Source organism: Ranitomeya variabilis, chromosome 4, assembly GCF_051348905.1.
Source record: "Ranitomeya variabilis isolate aRanVar5 chromosome 4, aRanVar5.hap1, whole genome shotgun sequence".
Lineage (NCBI taxonomy): Eukaryota > Metazoa > Chordata > Amphibia > Anura > Dendrobatidae > Ranitomeya > Ranitomeya variabilis.
Window position 1 is genome coordinate 607,633,937 of NC_135235.1, and position 21,839 is coordinate 607,655,775.

The 21,839-nt window shown below is 43.1% G+C and overlaps 1 protein-coding gene across 3 annotated transcripts in view; it reads left to right on the forward strand.

Moving 5' to 3' along the window:
* Positions 1 to 21,839, forward strand: part of RPTOR (regulatory associated protein of MTOR complex 1) — a 295,359-nt gene that overhangs the window by 55,092 nt on the left and 218,428 nt on the right. The window contains exon 1 of one of the 3 annotated variants that reach the window (XM_077253328.1): positions 19,563 to 19,703. The exons of the other annotated variants lie outside the window; for them this stretch is intronic. Coding sequence (XP_077109443.1) covers positions 19,578 to 19,703 — 126 coding nt within the window. The 5' untranslated portion in view covers positions 19,563 to 19,577. Of the gene's footprint in view, positions 1 to 19,562; positions 19,704 to 21,839 lie in introns of those variants that run through there. 3 annotated transcript variants of the gene reach the window in all.

Genomic DNA, 21,839 nt, shown 5'->3' on the forward strand with positions numbered 1-21,839 from the left:
TGATGGTTTTGCCCAGTGTTTTACAATTAGGTACATACGGTAATTATACGTCTTGTTTGCTCTACCCAAGAGCATGACCTTACATTTATCCCCATTAAAGCTTATTTGCCATTTATCAGCCCAAACTTCTAGTTTACATAAATCTTCCTGTAATATTACATTATCCTCCTCTGTATTGATTACCCTGCAGAGTTTAGTGTCATCTGCAAATATTGAAATTCTGCTCTGTATGCCCCTTACAAGGTCATTAATAAATATGTTCAAAAGAAGAGGGCCCAGTATTGACCCCTGTGGTACCCCACTGCTAACTACGACCCAGTCCGAGTGTGCTCCATTAATAACCACCCTTTGTTTCCTATCCCTGAGCCAGCTCTTAACCCACTTACACATATTTTCCCCTATCCCCATTGTTCTCATTTTATGTATCAACCTTTTGTGTGGCACCGTATCAAATGCTTTTGAAAAGTCCATATACACTACGCCCACTGGGTTCCCTTGGTCCATACATGAAAACGTATTATTTTGTGATCACTATTCCCCAAGTGACCCCAACCCTTATATTTGCTATGCGGTTTGGCCTGTTGGTTAATATTAGGTCTAGCAGTGCCCCCCTTCTTGTTGGGTCCTGAACCAGTTGTGAAAGGTAATTGTGTCTCATAATTGTCAAAAACCGATTTTCTTTCCTGGAATTGCATGTTTCTGTTCCCCAATCTATTTCAGGGTACAAGTCCCCCATAGTAATGACTTCTCCTTGGGTCGCAGCTTCATCTATTTGCTTTATGAGGATATATTCTCCATTGCTTCCATTATTTTGGGGGACTTATAGCAAACCCCTATCAGTAATTTATTTATTTTTTTCCCCCTCCCCTTATCTCCACCCATAGGGACTCTACATTTTCATTAGATTCACCTATATTATCACACAGGATGGGTTTTAAGGACGATTTTACATATAGACGCACCCCTCCCCCTCGCTTATCCGTTCGGTCATTTCTGAACAGACTATAGCCATGCAAGTTAACAGCCCAGTCATGGCTCTCATCCAGCCATGTCTCAGATATCCCCACCATGTCATAATTATGCTCCAACACCATTAATTTTAATTCGTCCATTTTGTTGACGAGGCTTCTGGCATTAGTATACATGCACTTTATGTATCTCTCTGTACCTCTATTCTGTTTTTAAATTATTACCGTATTTTTCGGACTATAAGATGCACCGGACCATAAGACGCACCACAAATTTGGGGTGAAAATTGCAGAAAAAAATATTTTTTTATAAGATGGGGGTCCATCTTGTCCGAATTTACAGTAGCTTACCTGAGGGCTGGCTGTGGCAGAGCAGGGTCACAGGAGGCATGGTGTCGGCAGAGGTGGGGTGATGCGGTACGGCGTGCACCTGAGCAGGGTCCCTTCCTGCTTAGGTGGGTGACGCCACAGCCTGGTGTCCATGGGGAGGGTTGTAGCAGTGGTGTGGCGACGGCAGAGGTGCGGGGATAATGAGCGGTATGGCGTGAGCAGGGTCCCTTCCACAGGTGAGGTGACGCAGTGACCCGGTATCCAATGTGAGTAGCAGAGCTGGGTTAATCACCGGTTTCTCGGTGGCAGCGGCCATCTTCCTGAGGCCGCGCGTGCGCACATGGATTGTTCTGCTTCCCGGGGGCTTCAGGAAAATGGCCGCGGGAGGCCGCGCGTGCGCAGATGGAGATCGCGGTGGCCATTTTCCTGAATCCGAGATCTAAATCTGCGATCTTGGCTTCAGGAAAATGGCCGCCGCAATCTCCATCTGCTCACGCGCGGCCTCCCACGGCCATTTTCCTGAAGCCCCGGGAAGCAGAGCTCTCCATCTGCGCACGCGCGGCCTCAGGAAGATGGCCGCCGCCACCGAGAAACCGGTGATTAACCCGGCTCTGCTGCTCACATTAGATACCGGGCCGCTGCATCACCTCACCTGTGGAAGGGACCCCGCTCACACCATACCGCTCATCATCCCCACACCTCTGCCGCCGCCGCACCTCTGCCGCCGCCACCACACCACTGCCGGTAAGCCTGCATTACGACTATAAGACGCACCCCCCCATTTTCCTCACATTTTTTTTTTGGGGGGAAAGTGCGTGTTATAGTACGAAAAATACGGTAACTGTTCTGCATTTTTTGTGCACATGCTGTGTTTTTTCCGGCGGCGGAATCGCATTCTGGAAAAAAACGCAGCATGTTCATTCTTTGTGCGGAATCATGGCGATTCTGCACACATAGGAATGCATTGATCTGCGTACTTCCCGCTTGGGGCTATGCCCAGCAGGCGGGAAGTAAGCGAATTTTGTGCGGTTGGTACCCAGGGTGGAGGAGAGGAGACTCTCCTCCAGGCCCTGGGAACCATATACGGTACCTGTAAAAAAAAAAAAAAAAAAAAAGAAAATAAAAAATTGTGATATTCTCACCTTCCGACGTGAGACCGCTACGTCATCAGGGGTCATTGTCGCAAGGCATTACTGCAAACGATCACGATTTTTTATTTTTAACATTCTATCTTTCTATCTTTTTACTATTGATGCTGCATAGGCAGCATCAAAGGTAAAAAGTTGGTCACACTTGTCATACACAATGTTTGACAAGTGTGACCAACCTGTCAGTTATCCAAGCGATGCTACAGATCGCTTGGAAAACGCTTGCAAAACGCTAGTGTTTAACGGGAATATGCATGCCAATTCCGCATGTGTATTTCCTGCGGCAGTGCATTGCAGAATTGCTGCGGAAATTTCTGCGGCAATTCTGCAACGTGTGCACATAGCCTCTGGAATTTTCTTGTGCGGATTCTGCATCTCTTGGCAGAAAACGCAGGTGCAAATTTGATGCGTTTTTATTGCGGATTTACTGCAAATTTTGCCATTGATTTACATTGTACTGTAAGTCACTTGCAGATCTGCAGCGTTTCTGTGCGGAAAAGAACGCTGCAGTTCTGCAGGAAATCTGCAAAGTGTGCACATAGCCTAACTTTGTCATTTGTGCCAATGTGCACCATGACCGCTGGGTCCTCGCCAACCCCTCCTAGTAATCTGTCAACCCGAGCAGCGATGTGTCGGACTCGAGCGCCAGGTAGGCAGCACACCGTTTGACGATCCCTGTCTTTAGGGCAATCTGTCACATCTGTTCCCCTAATAATTGAATCCCCCACTACCAGCACCTGTCTGGCCTGACCTGCTCTCCTATTTCCCCCCTTACTGGAGCAGACACTCCTCCGGCTTTCAGAGGACATGCCTTGCTGCAGCAGTGCTACCCCTGTACTGCGTATATATGTCCTTCTGTCTGAAATCCGGATTGGTGGCGCTGGAGTTAGCGCGGGTACAATGTGGCGCCATTTTATTGAAGACACTGTATGCGTATTTGCAGACACCGTGTCTTCAACAAAATGGGGCCCGTTATCTCAGGATGTTCACGCGTTGACTCGGCACCATTTTATTGAAGAATTGTACTAAAACATTTAACATAGCAGTGCGCGTGCCGGCCGTTGCCATTATCCCTATGGCCGACACGTGAGCTCTGCTATTTTAACTGTGCAGTGTGGTGCCAGAGACGGCTCATGCACCTACCGCCCTATGGCGCCATTTTATTGAATGCACTATGTATGCAAATCCGCAGGCACAGTGTTTTTAACAAAATGGCGCTGGACATCGTGGGATGCGCACACGTTGATCAATTCCTTCACCATAGCAATGATTACACGCAGGCCATTGCCACTATCCCTATGGCCGGCGCGTGCGCACTGCTATTTTGACGTTGTTGTTACATTACTTCAATAAAATGGCGTGAGTGTAAGCACGTGCGCATACCGTAACCTCAAGCACCATTTTATTGAAGACAGTGTATAAATAAAAATGCTTGCCACCCAGGTGTTGAACGGGTTCAATAGGAGAAAGAGAGAATGTATTGAAAGTGTTGGGGAGAGAGAATGTATTGTAAGTGTTGGGGAGAGAGAATGTATTGTAAGTGTTGAGTGAAAAATATCTTAATTTTGGTGCTGTAGTCTGTTCTATAGAGCTGCTTTTCCTTCTATAAGCTGGGACAGGGAGTAGTTACCATAGCCTGCCATTTTGGAAGTGAGTAGGTAGGAGCTCTGGTCACACGGTCACCCGCCGCCAGTGAATCTCCATGAGTTTGACTCTAATATTTTGGTCAGGGTTTACGGTAAATGTGATAGCCGTATCCTTTAACTGCTATTAAAGAAGGCATGAGGATAAAGAAGATTCGTCATACTGTTTGGAGCTTTCATATTCGCGTTTCCTTGGGAGAGAAAGGGATGCTACTGATGTCTGCCACATTAAAGGGAGGAAGTGAGAAGATGTCCAATTAAGTTTCCCTAGCTGGGACATCTACCTGCTCATCCCTGATATCCCTGACAGATCTGGTTTACAGCAATAGTTGTACGTGCGCAGCTCTCGTCTCCACTGAGCAGATGATCTCCCTACATACATGAAGCCACAGAAGAGTTGCCTGTGTGATCTAAAACCCCTCAGGTCCCATTTTCCTACCTAATCAGCAGGCGATCAATAGCTGCCGCGATTATCGATTAGGGTTGATTGTGATTCATTGCATAAAAAAACATCAGCTATCGATGCTTGACTTCCTCTCTCTTGCTAGCTTTGCGCTCAGGAATTGATTACTGGATAATGGATGGAATTACCTGCCTATAATAACATTTCAGTCCACAGATGTCCCATGACACCCGGCAGATGCATTTAATATAGATGAAATTGCCTACTGGGGAGGAAGGGGTTACATTATGTGTTAGCATCAAATGTGCTTGCATTAAACTCATTGACCTAGTGAGATGGTTTAAAAATAAATGGCATTCGTCCCTAGCAGGTGGGTTGCTTATCATCCCACTCCTCATGTGCCTCTGTATCTGGAGATTTAAGCAAATGTTTTCATAAATTAAAAAGATCCGTCTAATAAGGCTACTTTCACACTAGCGTCGTGCACTGCACGTCGCTATGTGTCGTTTTGGAGAAAAAACGCATCCTGCTAAAGTGCTTGCAGGATGCGTTTTTTCTCCATAGACTTGTATTAGCGACGCAGTGAGACGCATTGCCACACGTCGCAATCGTCGTGCGACGGTTGCGTCGTGTTGCGTCGGACCGTCGTCACCAAAAAACGTTGCTTGTAACGTTTTTTGGTGCGTCGTTCCCGTCTTTTCCGACCGCCCATGCGCGGCCGGAACTCCGCCCCCGCCTCCCCGCACCTCACAATGGGGCATCGGATGCGTTGAAAAGCAGCATCCGCTGCCCCCGTTGTGCGGCGCCTCCACAGCTAGCGTCGGTGCGCCGCCACGTCGCATAGCGACGTGCAGCACACGACGCTAGTGTGAAAGTAGCCTGTCAACTTTTTGCGCCAATTTCACAAATTCAAGGCACATTCAAGGCACTTTGGGTCATGGGATTTGACCAATCTTGACTTGGATGCACTGAACTTCCAACTGAACTGTTGGAAATGTTTAACATACAGTCTAAATTTTTTAGTACATCTCCTGTGGGCCTTTTACATCCTCTTCACACCCATTACTCTTGACATACAGGAGATCTTCTCTCTTATATCTTCATCAAATGAAGTAGTGGGTTTTGGCACAAGGAAAACGTATTTCTTAGGTCAAGATTTGATCCTACTTTTAATAAAGCCATATGGGAGAGCAGAAATTCTGAATATAATGTTCAAGGTGTCTCAAGTCCTACCCAGATCATAACTGGCACATAAAAGTGCTCGCCATCCTGTGCCGTTAGGGCTCGCTGTTGGTGCTTGCCATCTCCAGCCTGGCTTCCCAGTCACTAGCCCAGCCTCTTCATCTGCTGGCCTGCCTCTCCTGTGCTTTTAACTTTGATGCATTGTAGTGCATAGCGATGATAGTCCTGCAGGACACATACTGATGAGTTACAACCTACTTAGATGTTCTCCATACCCTATCATTCCTAAACAGAAATTTCACGGCCATGCAGGTTAGCAGTTGCACCTCAGCCCTTTGACTTGAGGAGACCTAAAGGCCCCTCTGCCAAATAAGAAGTGACCAGTACAATAAATGATGTATGTTTGGTGGGGAACCTGTCATCGATATTGCATTGGGGTGTGGAAGTTTCAAGTTTAATACTTTATTTTTTGGTGCGTCTTTTGAATCCTCCGTGTGTGGTCTAATTACACTTGATATAGACCTCCTAACCAACCGCTCAAATAATAAAAAAATATTGTTTATAATCCTTTTAATATGCATGACATTGTAGGTCTCTCCACTGGTATTCAGAGACCCATTTACTTTATACAAGGCGATGACTGAACTGTCAATTATCAATTACCATGATTTATTAGCAGCAGCAGTGACACCTCATGTCATCATTAGCTCTAATAAATCTTTCTAATAATTAATTGACATCTGCAGAGTCTGTTCCCTTTACAGGGAAGACTGACACAATCCACAATGTCACTCAGCCTTCATTCTTTTTAATTTAGAAAGGAGCACAGGTCGGTTTGCCTTATGTTTGGTCTGTACCACTAGCCATACAGATCTGGACTTCTTTACTGTGCAGTGGTTTTGATAACGTAATGCTGAGACATCATGACAATTCATTTTACAACTGAAACCAGCCATATTCACTAGATAAAAGTTAGCCAATCTCTGGATGTACAGGACTTCAATGGGTTCAGCCAACAAAAGGTCCTTATACATATTAGATGGCTTTTGACCAAACGATGCTTCAGATGATCATTCAGCGGACGTCCTTCTTGGCCGGCACTCCCATACACAAGAGTGTTCGTTCACCTGTGTTCTACATGAGAATGCCGCCAACAGACATATATGCTAGTGGCTTACCTTCACGAGTACAAAGCGACTAACAGTCTGAAATTGGACATTCCCGAACAACATCTCGCACAACAATCAGATGGCCAGTCCCCCCATTAGAGTGTCGGATGAACTTGGCTATATCACTGTGTGCGGGCGGCACTAGTCCATGATTGTGCAAGTCGGTCACTGTCGGCCTGTGGGGTGTGTGCGGCTTTTTCTCTCTCCATAATACAACTACACATGGATTCTCAGGTAAACATGCATACAAGTATATATATTCATAATGGAGTCAGGAGAAATGCCGTGTGTATGGCCAGCATGGTCAAAACATTCATATGTACCTGAATATTCCTTTTCTGGAGAACAATGGAAAAAAAACAATTCCCCCTGGAATTGTTTGTTAAAATGGTTTACTTGTTTTCCTTATTTATGACTCCTTGGAAAATGATGAAATAATTTATGGTTTCCCACCCTTAGTACCTTCTGAAATCTATCCTCCATGTCTTTCCATCTTTACTACCTCTTCTGTTATCCGTCCACCACGTCTTTCCACTATTAGTACTACTTCTGTTATTTGTCCACCACGTCTTTCCACTATTAATACCTCTTCTGATCTCTGCCCACCACATCTTTCCACCATTAATACCTCTTCTGTTCTCTGTCAATCTCGTCTTTTCACTATGAGTACCTCTTCTGTGTCAACCTTGTCTTTACACCATTAGTATTTCTTCCGTTATCGCCACCACATCTTTCCACCATTAGTGCCTCTTCTATCTGTCCACCATGTTTTTTCACCATTAGTTTGTCTACTGTTATCTATCTACCATGTCTCTTCACCACATATTTTCATCATTAGTACCTCTTCTATCCGTCTTTTGCTTCTTAGCACCATCAATACTTCCGTTATTTGTTCATCATGTCTTTCCACCAAAGATTCTAATGTAGGAAGACTGGCGTGCTGTTCTAGTCACGACGGCATACGTAATTTCATCCTATATTTTGCATTATGACTGTGTAACGATCATCTTCAGCAGACTCATTTGAAGTGAAGAGTCTGAATCCTATCCTTCAATAATGACTGAAATATTATATACTCAGAAAACCAATTTTCAAAGCTCATCTCCATTTGGCATCCCACTCCACAGAGCTATGCCGTAGAAAAAGGTCCACCGTAGACTTAAGCTGAAATAAAATGTAATGAGGTTACGCTCTTAGGGTTTTAAAACTTAAAAGATTTGGGAATAGATGAAGCAAAAGGCTTTAGAAAACGGGGAAATCGCTATTGAAGTTTAAACACTTCATGATTGATATTCCGTATAGGTATATTTTGGATGACCACGTGGGGCTGGCTGCAGACTGGGTGAGAATAGCGAGTGTTATAAAAAGTTTAGCAGGGCAAAGGCAGAAATTTAAGTGCAGCTATGCCAAGCCTTTTTTAGGGATCTGACTGCTAGAATGTTCTGGTGAGAAGGTTATTTATTATGTAATGAAAAGTTGTTCAATTGTCCAATTATACATTGTTTCTATTCCTATGAATTTTCAAGATCTCTGATTTCAACGGCACTGGTCCGGTGCTGGCCATACTGGACTGTAACAAGCAGTGAGCCCTCGTGTCCATCACACAACCAAACTATTAGGGTTTCAAATTTATCACTTTTTATAATACTAAGATTTTTTTGTTGTTGTTGTAAAACATTTTTTAATTTTTTTTTTTTTTTTAAAAGATAGTATGCTGTCAATAAATTCTATCTGAGCAAGAAAAACCTTATTTACCAGAAGATAAAGGGTTAATCTGCAGGTAACTAGTGGTATAATACTGCCTGGCCACCTTATTGAAAGTGCAGCTAACTGTGAGAAAGTGTAAATTTTATTTCTTCCCAGGAGCCGCTGGATTTCAGTCATAGGGGCGTGCATGGAGTGATTACAGTGACAGCACTGTGAGCCGTGGCAGCAAGCAACACCCCAGGACTTTGATGGACAGCTCGCTCTGCACATTAACGCAGCAGAAGCTACTGTCAACTGAAATGGCGGGGCGTGCTGGGAGCAGTAATTATAGCCACTCCATGCACCCCCTATGACTGAAATCCAGCGGCTCAAGTGAAGAAATAAGTTAATTTTCTTCCGGTAGCTGCACTTTCAGGCAGCATTGTAACACTGTTTATCTACAGATTAATACTACATCTGCAGATAGTGTTTTCTGAGGTGACAAGTTCCCTTTAAGAATTCACTTAAACTCAAAACTGATCTCAGATCTTTACTGTAGCCCATACATTAAATTCTATAAAATCTCTGGAGCCATGTGTCTTGGGTGCCTAAAAATTATCTAATAGACTTCGGACTTTTTGACTTTCTTGTACCCATGCCAATATTTAGAATTTAGATTGGCTTCAACCTCCTACTGTCATGTATATTTTCGGCAGCTTTCCGCAGGCACTGTGGCCATCTGTTCTGTGGAAGTAGCGGATTAAGTGGATACATTTCTTTAGGATCACGCAACCTAAATGTTGTTCCTAGTCAACCTTCTAGGGCCATTGTTCAGGCTCCTGGAGTAGTCATGGGGTAGTATCGGAGTTCTACCAAGAATTTATCTTGACTTCTTATGGTTTCTTGGTTTGGATCCAATCGAGTATCCTTAAAATAAGATGGAATGGGATGTGGGTGGAACAGTTGGACAATAAATAACTCTAAACACTCCTTTTGGTGCATATGTGTAAAATCCGGAACCATTGTGCATCTTTTTCCAACTCGGCGCTGTGCTGATAGGTCCTCCGGATTATCATCCGATGTCGCCATCTGGATGCATTTGTTGCCACTGATAATAAAATATGTATTGTGTATAACTGACAGCGTCCTGCGCAGTCTCGATGGTGCATGCATGAAAACCGTAGTGGAACAATACTGCATGTGTTCAGCTTGAAATATTTCCAGCATCGTGTGTTAATGCTTTCTGCTATGTAATTTTTAGGAAAACAGAGACTTTATATAGTTGTAAACATTTTAGATGACATTGTTCTTGTATTCATGTTACTCAAGAAAGGGCCCCAAATGTCCTGAAATGTGTTGTTCCAAGAGCCTTTCGATGCCGTGAATTATATGGACCAGTCATAAAAAGATATCAATATGCTAGTATTGGTATGCTTGGTGCTTAACTAAAAGGGGTTGTCCAACAAACAAAGAATATTTTATTCAATAGATCTTGGAATAATAATGAGTTCCACAATTAGATGTGTTAAAAAAAATGTTCCTGTGCTGACATTTTATAAATGTGTCCCTGTTATGTACTATATAATGACTGCGTCCAATCATGCATAACTTCTCCAGTTCATGGTCGGCGCATACTACAGCTTGCTTATGATAAGCAAGCATGAGAAACAACGGGGCTTTGCAGCTGTTTCTTTCTGAGGTAACACATTTCCTGTTTGTTTTATCACAGGAGTGAGTATTTCTGCTGTGTTTATAGCCCTCTGAGCTTATCCTAAATTAAGTCCATGACATAGGACTTCCACCGGCTGCTGACCTTATACGCTATAGATAGTAATCTTGCGAGCAGGGCTCACACTCCTCTGGTAACTGTTTAAATGTGTTATATTGTATAGTTTTTACTGTCTGTACATGCTCCGCTTAATTGTAAAGTGCTGCAGAATGTGTTAGCGCTGTATAAATAAAAATTATGTCACTGACTTGATTTATCATGAGCTCACAGGACTGGCAAACCAGCAGAAGCACTTCACTTCTGTGATAAAATAGGCTGGGAAATGTTACCTCGGAAAGCAGCAGTGGTGATCCTCAGCTGATTTGTCTATGTTCTGATTATATGTGACTTCTGTTCGCCTTCCCCTTTGGCCAGGAGCTAAGGTATGTACCTGTCATGAACCATGGTACGTGCCTACCATGCCCTGTACGTAGCAAGGGCACATTTACAAGATTATTTCAGCACATGGATATTTTTGCTTAAGACATCTTCATTGTGCAAAGTTATTTTTCCAGTGTTTGTCCGCCTCTTTTAAGTAACTTTTTGATGCCATACTTTGGCGAGTCATTTCTGGTAATTGGACCAGACCTCTACACTCCCTGACAGAAGTTATGTTTCTTATCCATGTTATGTAACATTGGTTGTATAAATTATTCTTTTGAAAGCTGAAACCCTCCGAAATGTGGTTTAGGTTAAGAAAATAAATTGGCATCAATGCAGAGATATTGCTCAGTTAATGGACACAGAATGGTCAGATTTTGGTAAGACACAAGTTTTGTCGCCCACTGAAAGTAATATGATATTCAAACAAATAACTTAAAATACAAATATATGTTGCATAACATTGGTGAATGAAGTTGTGGTGCTATTGGTCATATTTAATATTTTGTGCGACTTCCATGAGCTTTAAGGACTGCATCCATGTGGTTCAACAATGATTCATACAATTTATTAATTAAGTCATCAGGAATAGCAAAGAATGCAGTCTTACATGCCTCCCAGAGTTCATCTAGATTCTTTGGTTTTGTCTTCCAAGCTTCCTCTTTCATCCTACCCCAAACATGCTCAGTGGTGTTCATGTCTGGTGACTGGGCTGGCCAGTCCTTGAGCACCTCAATCTTTTTTTGCCTGGAGGAACTTTGTTGTAGAGATGGATGTATGAGATGGAGCACCATCCTGCTGCAGAATTTGACCCCTTTTATGATTTGGAATATAAGAGGTAACTAATACTTATTGATATTTTAGGCTTTTCATATTGCTTCCACCTTGCAAATGTTTCGCACACCCCCATACTGAATGTAACCCAAGACCATGATCTTTCCACCACCAAATTTAACTGTTTTCTGGGTGTATTTTGGATCCATACGGGCTCCAGTAGGTCTCCTGCAGTATTTGCGGCGGCTGTGGTGTAATTCTACTGAAGATTCATCAGAGAAATCCACCTTCTGCCACTTTTCCGGCGTCCATCTGTTTAGCAGGCTGTGGGACTTTGCAAATGCCACACGGTATTTTGTTTGCCTTTTGTTTAGTGCTGGCTTCTGGGCACTGATTCGACAATGGAGGCCATTTTGAGACAGAATCCTACAAACTGTTCTAGTTGACACAGGGACTTGAGGTGACCAGGCCCGTTGGAGCTCTGCTGCAGTGGAAGAGGGGTTTGCTTTGGATTTTTTAACCAACCAACGTTCCTCCTGAGCAGTTGTCTTGCGGGGTCTTGCGGACCTGGGCTTGTCAAACACATCTCCAGTCTCTTTAAATCTTTTTTTAATTCTTTGTACTTGACGCTGAGACACATTAAAGGTCTCGGCCACCTCTGCAGTGGATCTGGTCTTCAGCCTCTTGATTTTCCAGGCTTTGGTCACAGGGTGGATTTTTGGCATATTGTCAGAGCTCAAGTTGCAGTTGAAGTGAATGTCTCGGATGCTGGGTTTCTTTTTATACACACACTAATTAACCAATCATTTACTGAGCACAGGTGAGAATGTAAACTAGGATTGGGTGCATTATATGACCAGGTGACAAAACTTTTGTCTTGCCAAAATCTGACCATTCTGTGTCCATTAACTGATCAATATTTCTGCATTGATGCCAATTTATTTTCCTAACCTAAACAACATTTCAGAGGGTTTCAGCTTTCAAAAGAATAATTTATACAGCCAATGGATGAATTTAACGTCAGGTTATAAGCTTTTACATGACATGGATAAGCGACATAACTTCTGTCAGGGAAGCGAACTAAGTTGATGTATTTGTATGCCTGTAGTATATGTTGTGCAGAGTGTATCGTCTTGTTTAATGGTCCTTACATTATGCCATCCTCCTATCCAATCTGCTGCTTAATTGTGCTTACTTAGTTTGCTTGTTTCAACAGTAAATTACGCTGTCGTAAATACAACTTTCGATTAATGGGGCGTCTGTTCTGCTTTCACCTAAGTGTTCCTTGTCCTCAGGCATGCAAAGCATAGCCCAGCTGCCTGAGGCACCAAATTGATATATTGAACCAGAGGCGTGAAACTGATTTACAAGCTCTGGGTCACTGACAGCTGTGTCATGGAAGGGAAAGGTTTATTGCATTAGTTTGCACCTTCTGTTTCTCTTTCATGAGAAAAAAAAAAAAAAAAGTTGTCCTGCACAGTGATGTGTGGTTCTTATTTATCATGGAGTAAATGAGCCACAAGGTTATTGAAGAAGCCCAAATTTATGTTTTAAGAAAATGGTGTTGCCGGTATTGGAATCCATAGCTCACGGGGAGAGTTAGCAGCACATCTTAAGCGGTTTGGTGTGGATATGTCCGTGTGACGGCACAGAGCCTTTTTGTTATAAATATTGGCCATCGAGTCAGTGCTAAAGATGTCGGTGTAATGCAATAAGCCTCTCTTGTCACGAAGACTGTTCCGTGACTTAAGTTATAGAAATTCTGAACTACAGAATTCTGGTGTTAAAGCTTTAAAGAGTCTTTTCCCCAGATTCCCCCAGCTCCACCGAAAAGGATGGGGCTGGAGAGGGACAGGGTTGTGGTGACTGCCGCATGTCCAATGTGTGATTAGCAGCGGAGCTTGCTAGGTCACAAATCTTATTCCAGCAGCGGACTGAGTAGGTTTTTTTTGGCGAGGCGTACACAGAGGTGAACAACACTTGCCTGATGATCCTGATTCATGTTCAGGTCATGGACAGATCGTAAAGGACCCTCAAACATATTAGAGTAATGTTTAAGGGAGGCATGGACAACTGATTGTCAAGGGGAGATGTCGATCAGGCTTGTCCAATTTTTTGGACTGCCAATCGCTTTATTCTCCCCAGGGCTGTGAAGTCGGTAAGCCAAATTTCCGACTTGGACTCAGCACTGCCTTACTACTGATCATGTACCTAAAGTGCAGCACAGATTCATCTCAACTGAAAGCTTAGATCAGGAATACAACAGACATTTATAGGACATTTCCTAACCTTCCCAAATTCTTATGAAAACATTTAGAGCACAATCTGCATTGTACTACTGTATCCAATTTATGATATATTTTCGGAATCGCTCCTTTTTTTTATACTGACTCCACCAAAATGGACACGGACTCCACAGCTTGAGTTCTCCCCAGGATAAGCCACCGGCGGAGATGTCAGCCCTCAAAGAACATAAAACCACTTGGCTGAATAAGCGCTCCTGTGTATGGGAGAGACTGCCAAGAGGGCAACTGGCTGAACGGTGGGTTGACCGACAGCTATCTATGTATGACGGTCTTTAGGGTGCACACATACACGACGCTTCTCTCGTGGAAGATCCACTGCGTATTTTATTGTTGATTTGTCAGCAAATATACTGCTTATTTACTTAATATTTTATCCTTTTGCACTCCCAACATACTACTGTAATATGCAGCAGATGCGAACATACGCTACTGACATATGTGAACGTTTGCAAAGGGTATGAGATTCATTTCTGTAGATCAGTGCCCTGTTTCACACTGCATTACGAGATACGTGATGATGCGTACAGTAAATTCATAGGAAAATGCCCCCTACTAAATACTTTTCTCACTTTTTTCACAGGAGATTGTTGGGGACCGCGGCACTGCGACTTTGGATTATGAATTATGTGGCATAATGGGGGTTTGCTGCAGCTCAAAACGCGTTGCTACATGGATATTTTCTGTGTTTGTACTCTCATTGAAAATAATAGAGCACATGATGCCATGATAAAACAATCGAAAAAATCTTGCGATGTAGATAAAAAAAAAAGGTCCTTCAGTGTGTGACCTGAACTTTACTGTGCTAAAATACAGTGCGCGTAGTCCTAGACGCAGAATGGAATCATTGGGCAAGCAGACGGCACTACTGTTAATATGTTATAGATCTTTTTCTCTGCATTGCAGCTGCCGGTGCTGCACGTGCACACGCCTTGTGTCAGGACTTAAAAAAAAAAAGAATTGTATTTGTGTGACTTGCAAGCGGCGGAGTACTTCTGACATAATTGCTTTTCATTTTTAAAGAAGAACCCTGGCAGTGAAGCAAAATTGTCTGTCGACTCTCAACTCCCCATTGCTTCTAGTTAAAAAAATAAATAATAAATAAATACCTTCAAACAAGTCCACTTATTTTTCTTTTAAAGGCTTTATTTTCCATTTTTTTTTTTAAAGACAATGAAAATATTAACAATATACTTTTAGTACATGCAAACTGATACACAACACACAATCCTACTGGTCCCGATTCCCATCCACCCTCCTCAGACATGTCATTAATTTAATACTTTATGCACACATACGATAGAGCTAAATATCAGAATGCATTTTACTCACATCAGTGCATTGCTGAGGGTTAAATTCCAAATTTTCATTGTGATAATGATCTGTAGCAGTGGCACCAACGCGTTTCGAGTGAGGCAGCAATCTTGGTCATTATTCTTCATTTTTATTGCCTCTACGCTGTGACAGAGCGGTTTTCAGGTTCCGAGCTATCAAGGTATGACCAATGGTTAGCTGGATAATTCTTTACTGGAACTAAATATACAGAAGGCTCTGCTAGGAAGGCTTATTGGACAGTGTCTGGTTTTGCTAACCACCGTCCCCATACGTTATCAAACTTGTAAGCACATCTCTCATTTGTATACAGGATTTTATATAGTAGAATTCATTTTTTGACTAATTTCAGCCAATGCTGCATTCCGGGGATTTCCATGCCATTATAATTCCTTTACTAGCACAGAAAAATGCCAATCTGAAAAACAATATATCCTAAGACCCATCAATAAGCTCATCTGTAATGCCCAGCAGGCACACTTTAGGGGACAACACCCTCGAGAGTTCAAAGTGTTCATGAATTAACAGAAGTAGCTCGGACCACAGTGGAAGAATTTTTGGACAGGACCAAATTCATGGCAGAAAGGAGCCCACCGCTGCTTGATAATGAAAGCACAAATAATCCAGAGTCATCCCAAACTTTTCCGGAGTATACTAAACTCTGTTTAGAAATTTTGTCTGGATCAAACACTCCCTAGCACTTAACACTGAATAATATATCATATCTTCCACCTCTCCCCATTTCTCCATAGTCACGTCTGGGATATCAACCACCATTTCGCATAAGCCTTCTCATAAGGCCTGACAACAGATGGCTGGAGAAGAGAATATGGTTGTGTTAGGGGTTAAGGTCAATCGTATGTTCCCAAGAACCCCTCAAATTTTGAAAAGTCTAGGGACGCTGACGCTTTCCCAAATTTGTGCGCACACTGCTTGACAAAGTTATATCTGACTTGGAAATCGTCAAAGGTATGCAATTTGGAGGAATCTAAGAAAATATGAGGGGCAAATTTGACACCATACCTCAACCAGAGGACCTTATCAGGCAAATAATATAAATGTGAAAGGTGAGGATTAAACCAAAGCAGCACCGAGAGCGACACCTGTGGCGTTTCTGAGCCCCTCAATATATTCTGTGCTGTTGCCCATGAGTCAGCACTTATTATAATTATCCATGTTACAGCTCCGGCTAGCACTGGACATCTTCCTCCCTTTTATCTTCTGCGAGTATTGCTGGACAATGCTGTCACACAAGAGACTCCCATACTCCCATGGCGATCTCTTTAGCTTGTTGTACACAGTCTTTGCATTTTGTAAGACCTACTAATATGTTTTGGGGTGTCCTTATATTCCCGCATCTGCAAAAATCAAGGGAGTTGATGGCTCAGCTTGTTGGATTTCAACATACCGACTCCTTTTGTTCTTAAGTGGAATGCTCCTGCTTAATTTATAGTGTCAATCACAGATGGTGCTGCATAGGTCAGTGTGGCACCATACCAACCATATCTCTTTAGTCTGGATCTGTTGTGCCATTGTTGAGAAATCTAGATTAGACTCCACGTGCACTGGTTGTGCATATCGGTGCACTTGCTGTTTGTCTCCTCTTTGGTTTTCTCCTCCCAGTGCACTTGCCTCAGCAGCCAGAGATTTCTGGGTCCACCACTGCCAGACGCTACCTGGGCATCCATGGCTACAGACTTCCTTATTTGATTGAAGACAAAGGCAGAGGCTTTGGCATTTGACATCACCTGTGTGCTCGCACGTGCACCCCTTCAGCCAAAAAGAAGAGATTCCGAATGAGCAAGGTTTCAGGACTGGTAAAAGGTGACATCACTCTAGTTCTAGTACCTTTGTCTCCTCTGTTAGTCAAACAACTGAGGATGGCTGCTGGTGGGAAAAACAAAAAAGGTTACAAGAACCGCAAGTGTGCCGATGCTCCCCAAGTGCGCCAATTCTCCTCAAGTGCGCCTGCAGTCTAATTTGCATAAATATAAATTGTAGCACTTCTCAACAATGGTGCAATAGATCTGTACCAAAGAGGTGTCCTTGAAATGGTGGCATACTGACCCTATATTGATACCACTGGTTGATACAATAAAATGAAGCTGACATGATCCTTTTAAAGGAGAAAAGCTGCTGCGAGAGATGTCTGACATCCACCTATTACCCTCTCCTTGTTGAAAACACATGTATGGTGGGAATGTTTGGAAAAATTGGCCATCGGCAGCGAAGTGTTCCATCAGATGTCGTGTGAACTCATTCAGACATAACTTACCTGTACATTTTTTCTTTCACCTTCCACCACCTTCTGGCTTGCCCCACTAGCTTCGAAGGTTTATGTTCTTGATGAAGACTCCAAATTAGTGGCCGAATAGTGGTTCATGATAATCTGGTGTTCCTCACAGCCAGTAGACTTTAATGTTTGGCATCCAGACTCTTTTTATGTTGGCTTCTACATAAAGGGATCCTTTGTGTTCTCTTCAAGAAAAGCACTGCCGAACAAAAGAATCGTCAGTCAGAATTTTCACATCCCAGATCCTTCTTTCCGTTGAAATTTGGCCCTTATACACATTTGACCAATTGTTTAATTTCCTGTGCTTTTATCTCCTTTTGGTCTAAGGGTACCGTCACACAGTGCCATTTTCATCGCTACGACGGCACGATTCGTGACGTTGCAGCGTCGTATAAGTATCGCTCCAGCGTCGTATACTGCGGTCACACGTTGCAATACACGGCGCTGGAGCGATAATTTCATGACGTATTTGCGATGTAGAAGCCGTTGGTTACTGTGCGCACATCGTATACAACCTGTGTCACACAATGCAATCATGCCGCCACAGCGGGACACTAGACGACGAAAGAAAGTTTCAAACGATCTGCTACGACGTACGATTCTCAGCGGGGATCCGGATCGCAGTAGCGTGTCAGACACAGCGATATCGTAAATGCATCGCTGGAACGTCACGAATCGTGCCGTCGTAGCGATCAAAATTGCACTGTGTGACGGTAACCTTAATCCTAGGATCTGGCCATGATGGATAAGAACCAAACCTTCATGGTGCAGCAAATAACCTAGTGAGCTGCAGAATAAGATGTGCACCTCTGAGTGCCTGCTCAGTTGAAGGGGATATTGATCTTTACAGGCAAGAATTAGATTTTGCAGCTAATGATGAGAGGAATGGCTGCATCACCTGGGTTCCTCTGCCAGGTTGCTAATGATATAATTAGTGTGCTCAACACTGAGGATGTCGGACATCCGTGACTGTGAGCGATGGAGCAGAGCTCGATGTCTTCTCCGATATCGTTGATCTAACTGCATTAAGAGAAGGAAATCTGGAAAACTTTCCTGAAAGTAGTAAGGAAAACCATTGATGCATAATTGGGGCGCCAAAAAACTTTAAACATTCTTGGAAAGGAGGTTAATACTTGATTATCCTGGAAACTCAAAGTGTCACATCTTTTATGAACAGAAAAACAATATTGTGCATAATTGTTGGCTCCATACTTTTCCAATTTGTTGCATTAGGTCATGTATGGGAAGTCTCTGGCCGCCGGGGGGTCTCCGGAAGTCTCTGGCTGCTGGAGAAATCTCTGGAGGTCTCTGGCCACCTAGGAGTCCCTAGACCTAGGTCTCTGGCTTGCAACTTCATATAGGTTTTGTTCAGGCCCATGTTGATTTTTTTTTTTTTGTGGAACCCTGCATTGTATTTGCAGAGTATTTCCCCACTGTCAGACCATATCGTACAGCGCAGCTCCTTAGTATGATTTCATTCTCGCCGCTGTAAATTCCTGCTCTGGAAATTGAATCTGTAAATCTAATATGTACAATTTGATTTATGCCCACATGCCATAGTAATGTCCCTGTATTTTGCCCCCGCCTTCCTAGTAAATACTCCATTACTGGTGTTTTTATAATGAGGCCGCTGTTTGTTAGGGCTCCCAGTTCTTCGTATCTGCCGTGCGCTCTAGTTTTCTTGCCTTCCTTATAAATTATACATTTGTGATGGCTGCGGCTTTGCTGCAAGTGTTTTCCTCCTCCTGCTTAGAATCCTAATGAAGACCCGGGGGAGGCCGGGAGCGGATGGCTCTGTGACTTCTCGTGACATGGACTGAACTTTTATGATATGTATGTACTTAATCGTCCACCCGAAGCTTCACTTCTAAAGCACCCATTTCCTAGTGTCGGCCATGTTGCTTTCATTAGGTCAATATTGCGCACAACCATAATTTCATGTACCGTATATGCTCATCGGAGCTGGTATATTTTTTATTACATGACAGTTCATGTTCTATAGTAGTTTAGTAGGTGTGTACAGTTATGCAAAAGACTGAATTTCTCTTACCGCTTTGTGCATACAGCTCCTTTGCTGACCTATGCACCTCCGTAGTTATTGACTGCAAACAGCATATTGCGGGTTGCTTAATTCTTTCTATACCCCTGCCTCTTGCTAATGTACTGACAGTAGTAGTTGTATGTAAAATTTGTGCCGATGAGCCCAAGTTGGCACAGGTCATTTGTACTGCATTTCTGCCCAGGCATCAAGAACTGTCTGGATATCTGTGTGGAAGAGAGGCGACTCCCGCTCTCAAGGGCGTTTTACATGGGCAGATCATTGGTAAGTGAACCTTCATAAGCATGCTCATTCCCGATCAGCGGCTCGTGTAAGCACACTGCCAATAAAGTTGACGTTCCCAAAGGCAAAAATCTCAGGTGATTGGATCGTTCCTGCGGGCAATTAACTCACCTGTGCGAATGACCAATCTGTCCCTATACGGTTGTGTCAGTCCTTTTGCACAGGCCAATGATGGACCTGCATATAGTTCATCTGAGCTCAATCTTCCTGCGTAAATAGGTCTTGCATTAAGTGCCCATGGCGTCTCTTAAGATGTCAAGGTGAAAACGCCAGCAGTCGTTTCCCTGAAATGACTTCACCATCGGTTTTACCATTGTTTGTACAAAATCCTCCTGAAAAAGACATTGCACATAGCCTTCAAAGGTTAGCCCTACTCTGCTGGCTTCGAGAGGTGACCAGGACAGGTGATGTCACACCTACTGATACCTGCCGGACTCGTAAACTGTCACTAGGTATCAGTAGACATGATGCCATCTGCCCCACTCGCCTCTAGATGCAGAAGTCAATGGACAAGGACTAACTTTTTAGGGCAATTTCCAAGGATGTGCCTTTGACTAGATGGAAGTACGAACATCTGCAATGTCTATGGATAGGCTTTCTGATGGGGGAGATGAAAGAGGTTTTCCAAGATTGAAAAAAAAAAACAAAAAAACATTGGTCGGGGATGGCATTTAATGTTAAGATCTGTGTGTTTCGGCATCACCATTCTCTGCAAGTATCTATTTGACCTCTGCAGCCAATCACTGGCCTTAATGGTCACGTGGACATCATTGCTGCTTCTCTAGTCTTTGACATACCTGACTACCCACGTCATCATGCTAAACAAGGCCAACCAGGGAGCAGCTGGAAATTTTATCCATCTTTTTCATTTGTAGATGAAGGGATGATGTAGGTTTTCTCCGCACACGTCAATGTTTTTGTATTGTTGACACAAGTGGCCTCATGTGGTGAGGTACAGTCTATGTTACTATTGTGCTATATTCCTCATCTCTGGAGGCTGACCACGCTCTTTGTGAGGATATTAAAGCGTGTCTGATCTCCAGATGTACTCATAACTTTCACTTTTCTTCTGTAATTCGGTTGAAGTATTTCTCGACGCGCCTCAAACAGACAGTGCCGTGCACTCTCCACTTATTGTGTAAAACCTGTGTCTCTCACGTTTTCCTATCAGCCTCATAGCATGACCTCCTGTAACAAGCTCTCTCCTCCCTGAGAACTTTTCTTTTGCGTATCCGCAAACTCATGTTCATAACGGCTGTGGTTTGGCAAATTGGAGGAATTGCGGGTTTTAAAGTTTAAGAAAAAATTTGAATCTGAGAATTAAGCTAAAAAAGTGAAAAAGTAGAATAAACTAAACTGCGTTTACATTTTTTTTTTTAACTACACTAAGTTTAATTGTAAAGGGCTGTGGAATATGATGGTGCTATATACCATAAAATTATTATTATTAAGCATTATTAAAAAAAATATTTAGAATTGAGAGTCCTCAGTGGTTGATACTTTTTAATGGCTAACTGAAAAGATGGTAACAAATTGCAAGCTTTCGAGACTACAAAGGTCTCTTCATCAGGCAAAGACCTGTGTAGTCTTTGCCTGATGAAGAGACCTGTGTAGTCTCGAAAGCTTGCAATTTGTAACCATATTTTCAGTTAGCCATTAAAAGGTATTCAACCACTGTGGACTCTCAATTCTAAATATTTTTCTATCTATTGGCTAACACGGTACCAAAATATATATTTTTCCTGTAAGTATTATTATTAGGTTTTCGAACTTCATAAACTGACTTTGGCTAGGCCACCAATGTGTGATCGGTGGGGAGTTAAACCCAGGGCAGCCAATCTTCACTGAAGCCATGGAGCCCTCATTGTTAATCCAGACACAGCCATACGATTTATGTATTTCTGTAGATAAACAATTAAAGGGATTTTCCACTTTTAGACAAGTGGAGTTCAAATGCTCTAAAATAACAAACGGAGCAGCTAACCCACGTTCCCCAGTTCCAGCGCAGACTCCCGCAGACTCCCTGCCACTGCTCTGCTGTCGGTGTTGTAGCATCCTCCTTGGCACAGCTGCTTAGCAAAGTGATTGTCTACAGCGGTGAGATCCGAGCAGGGGCTG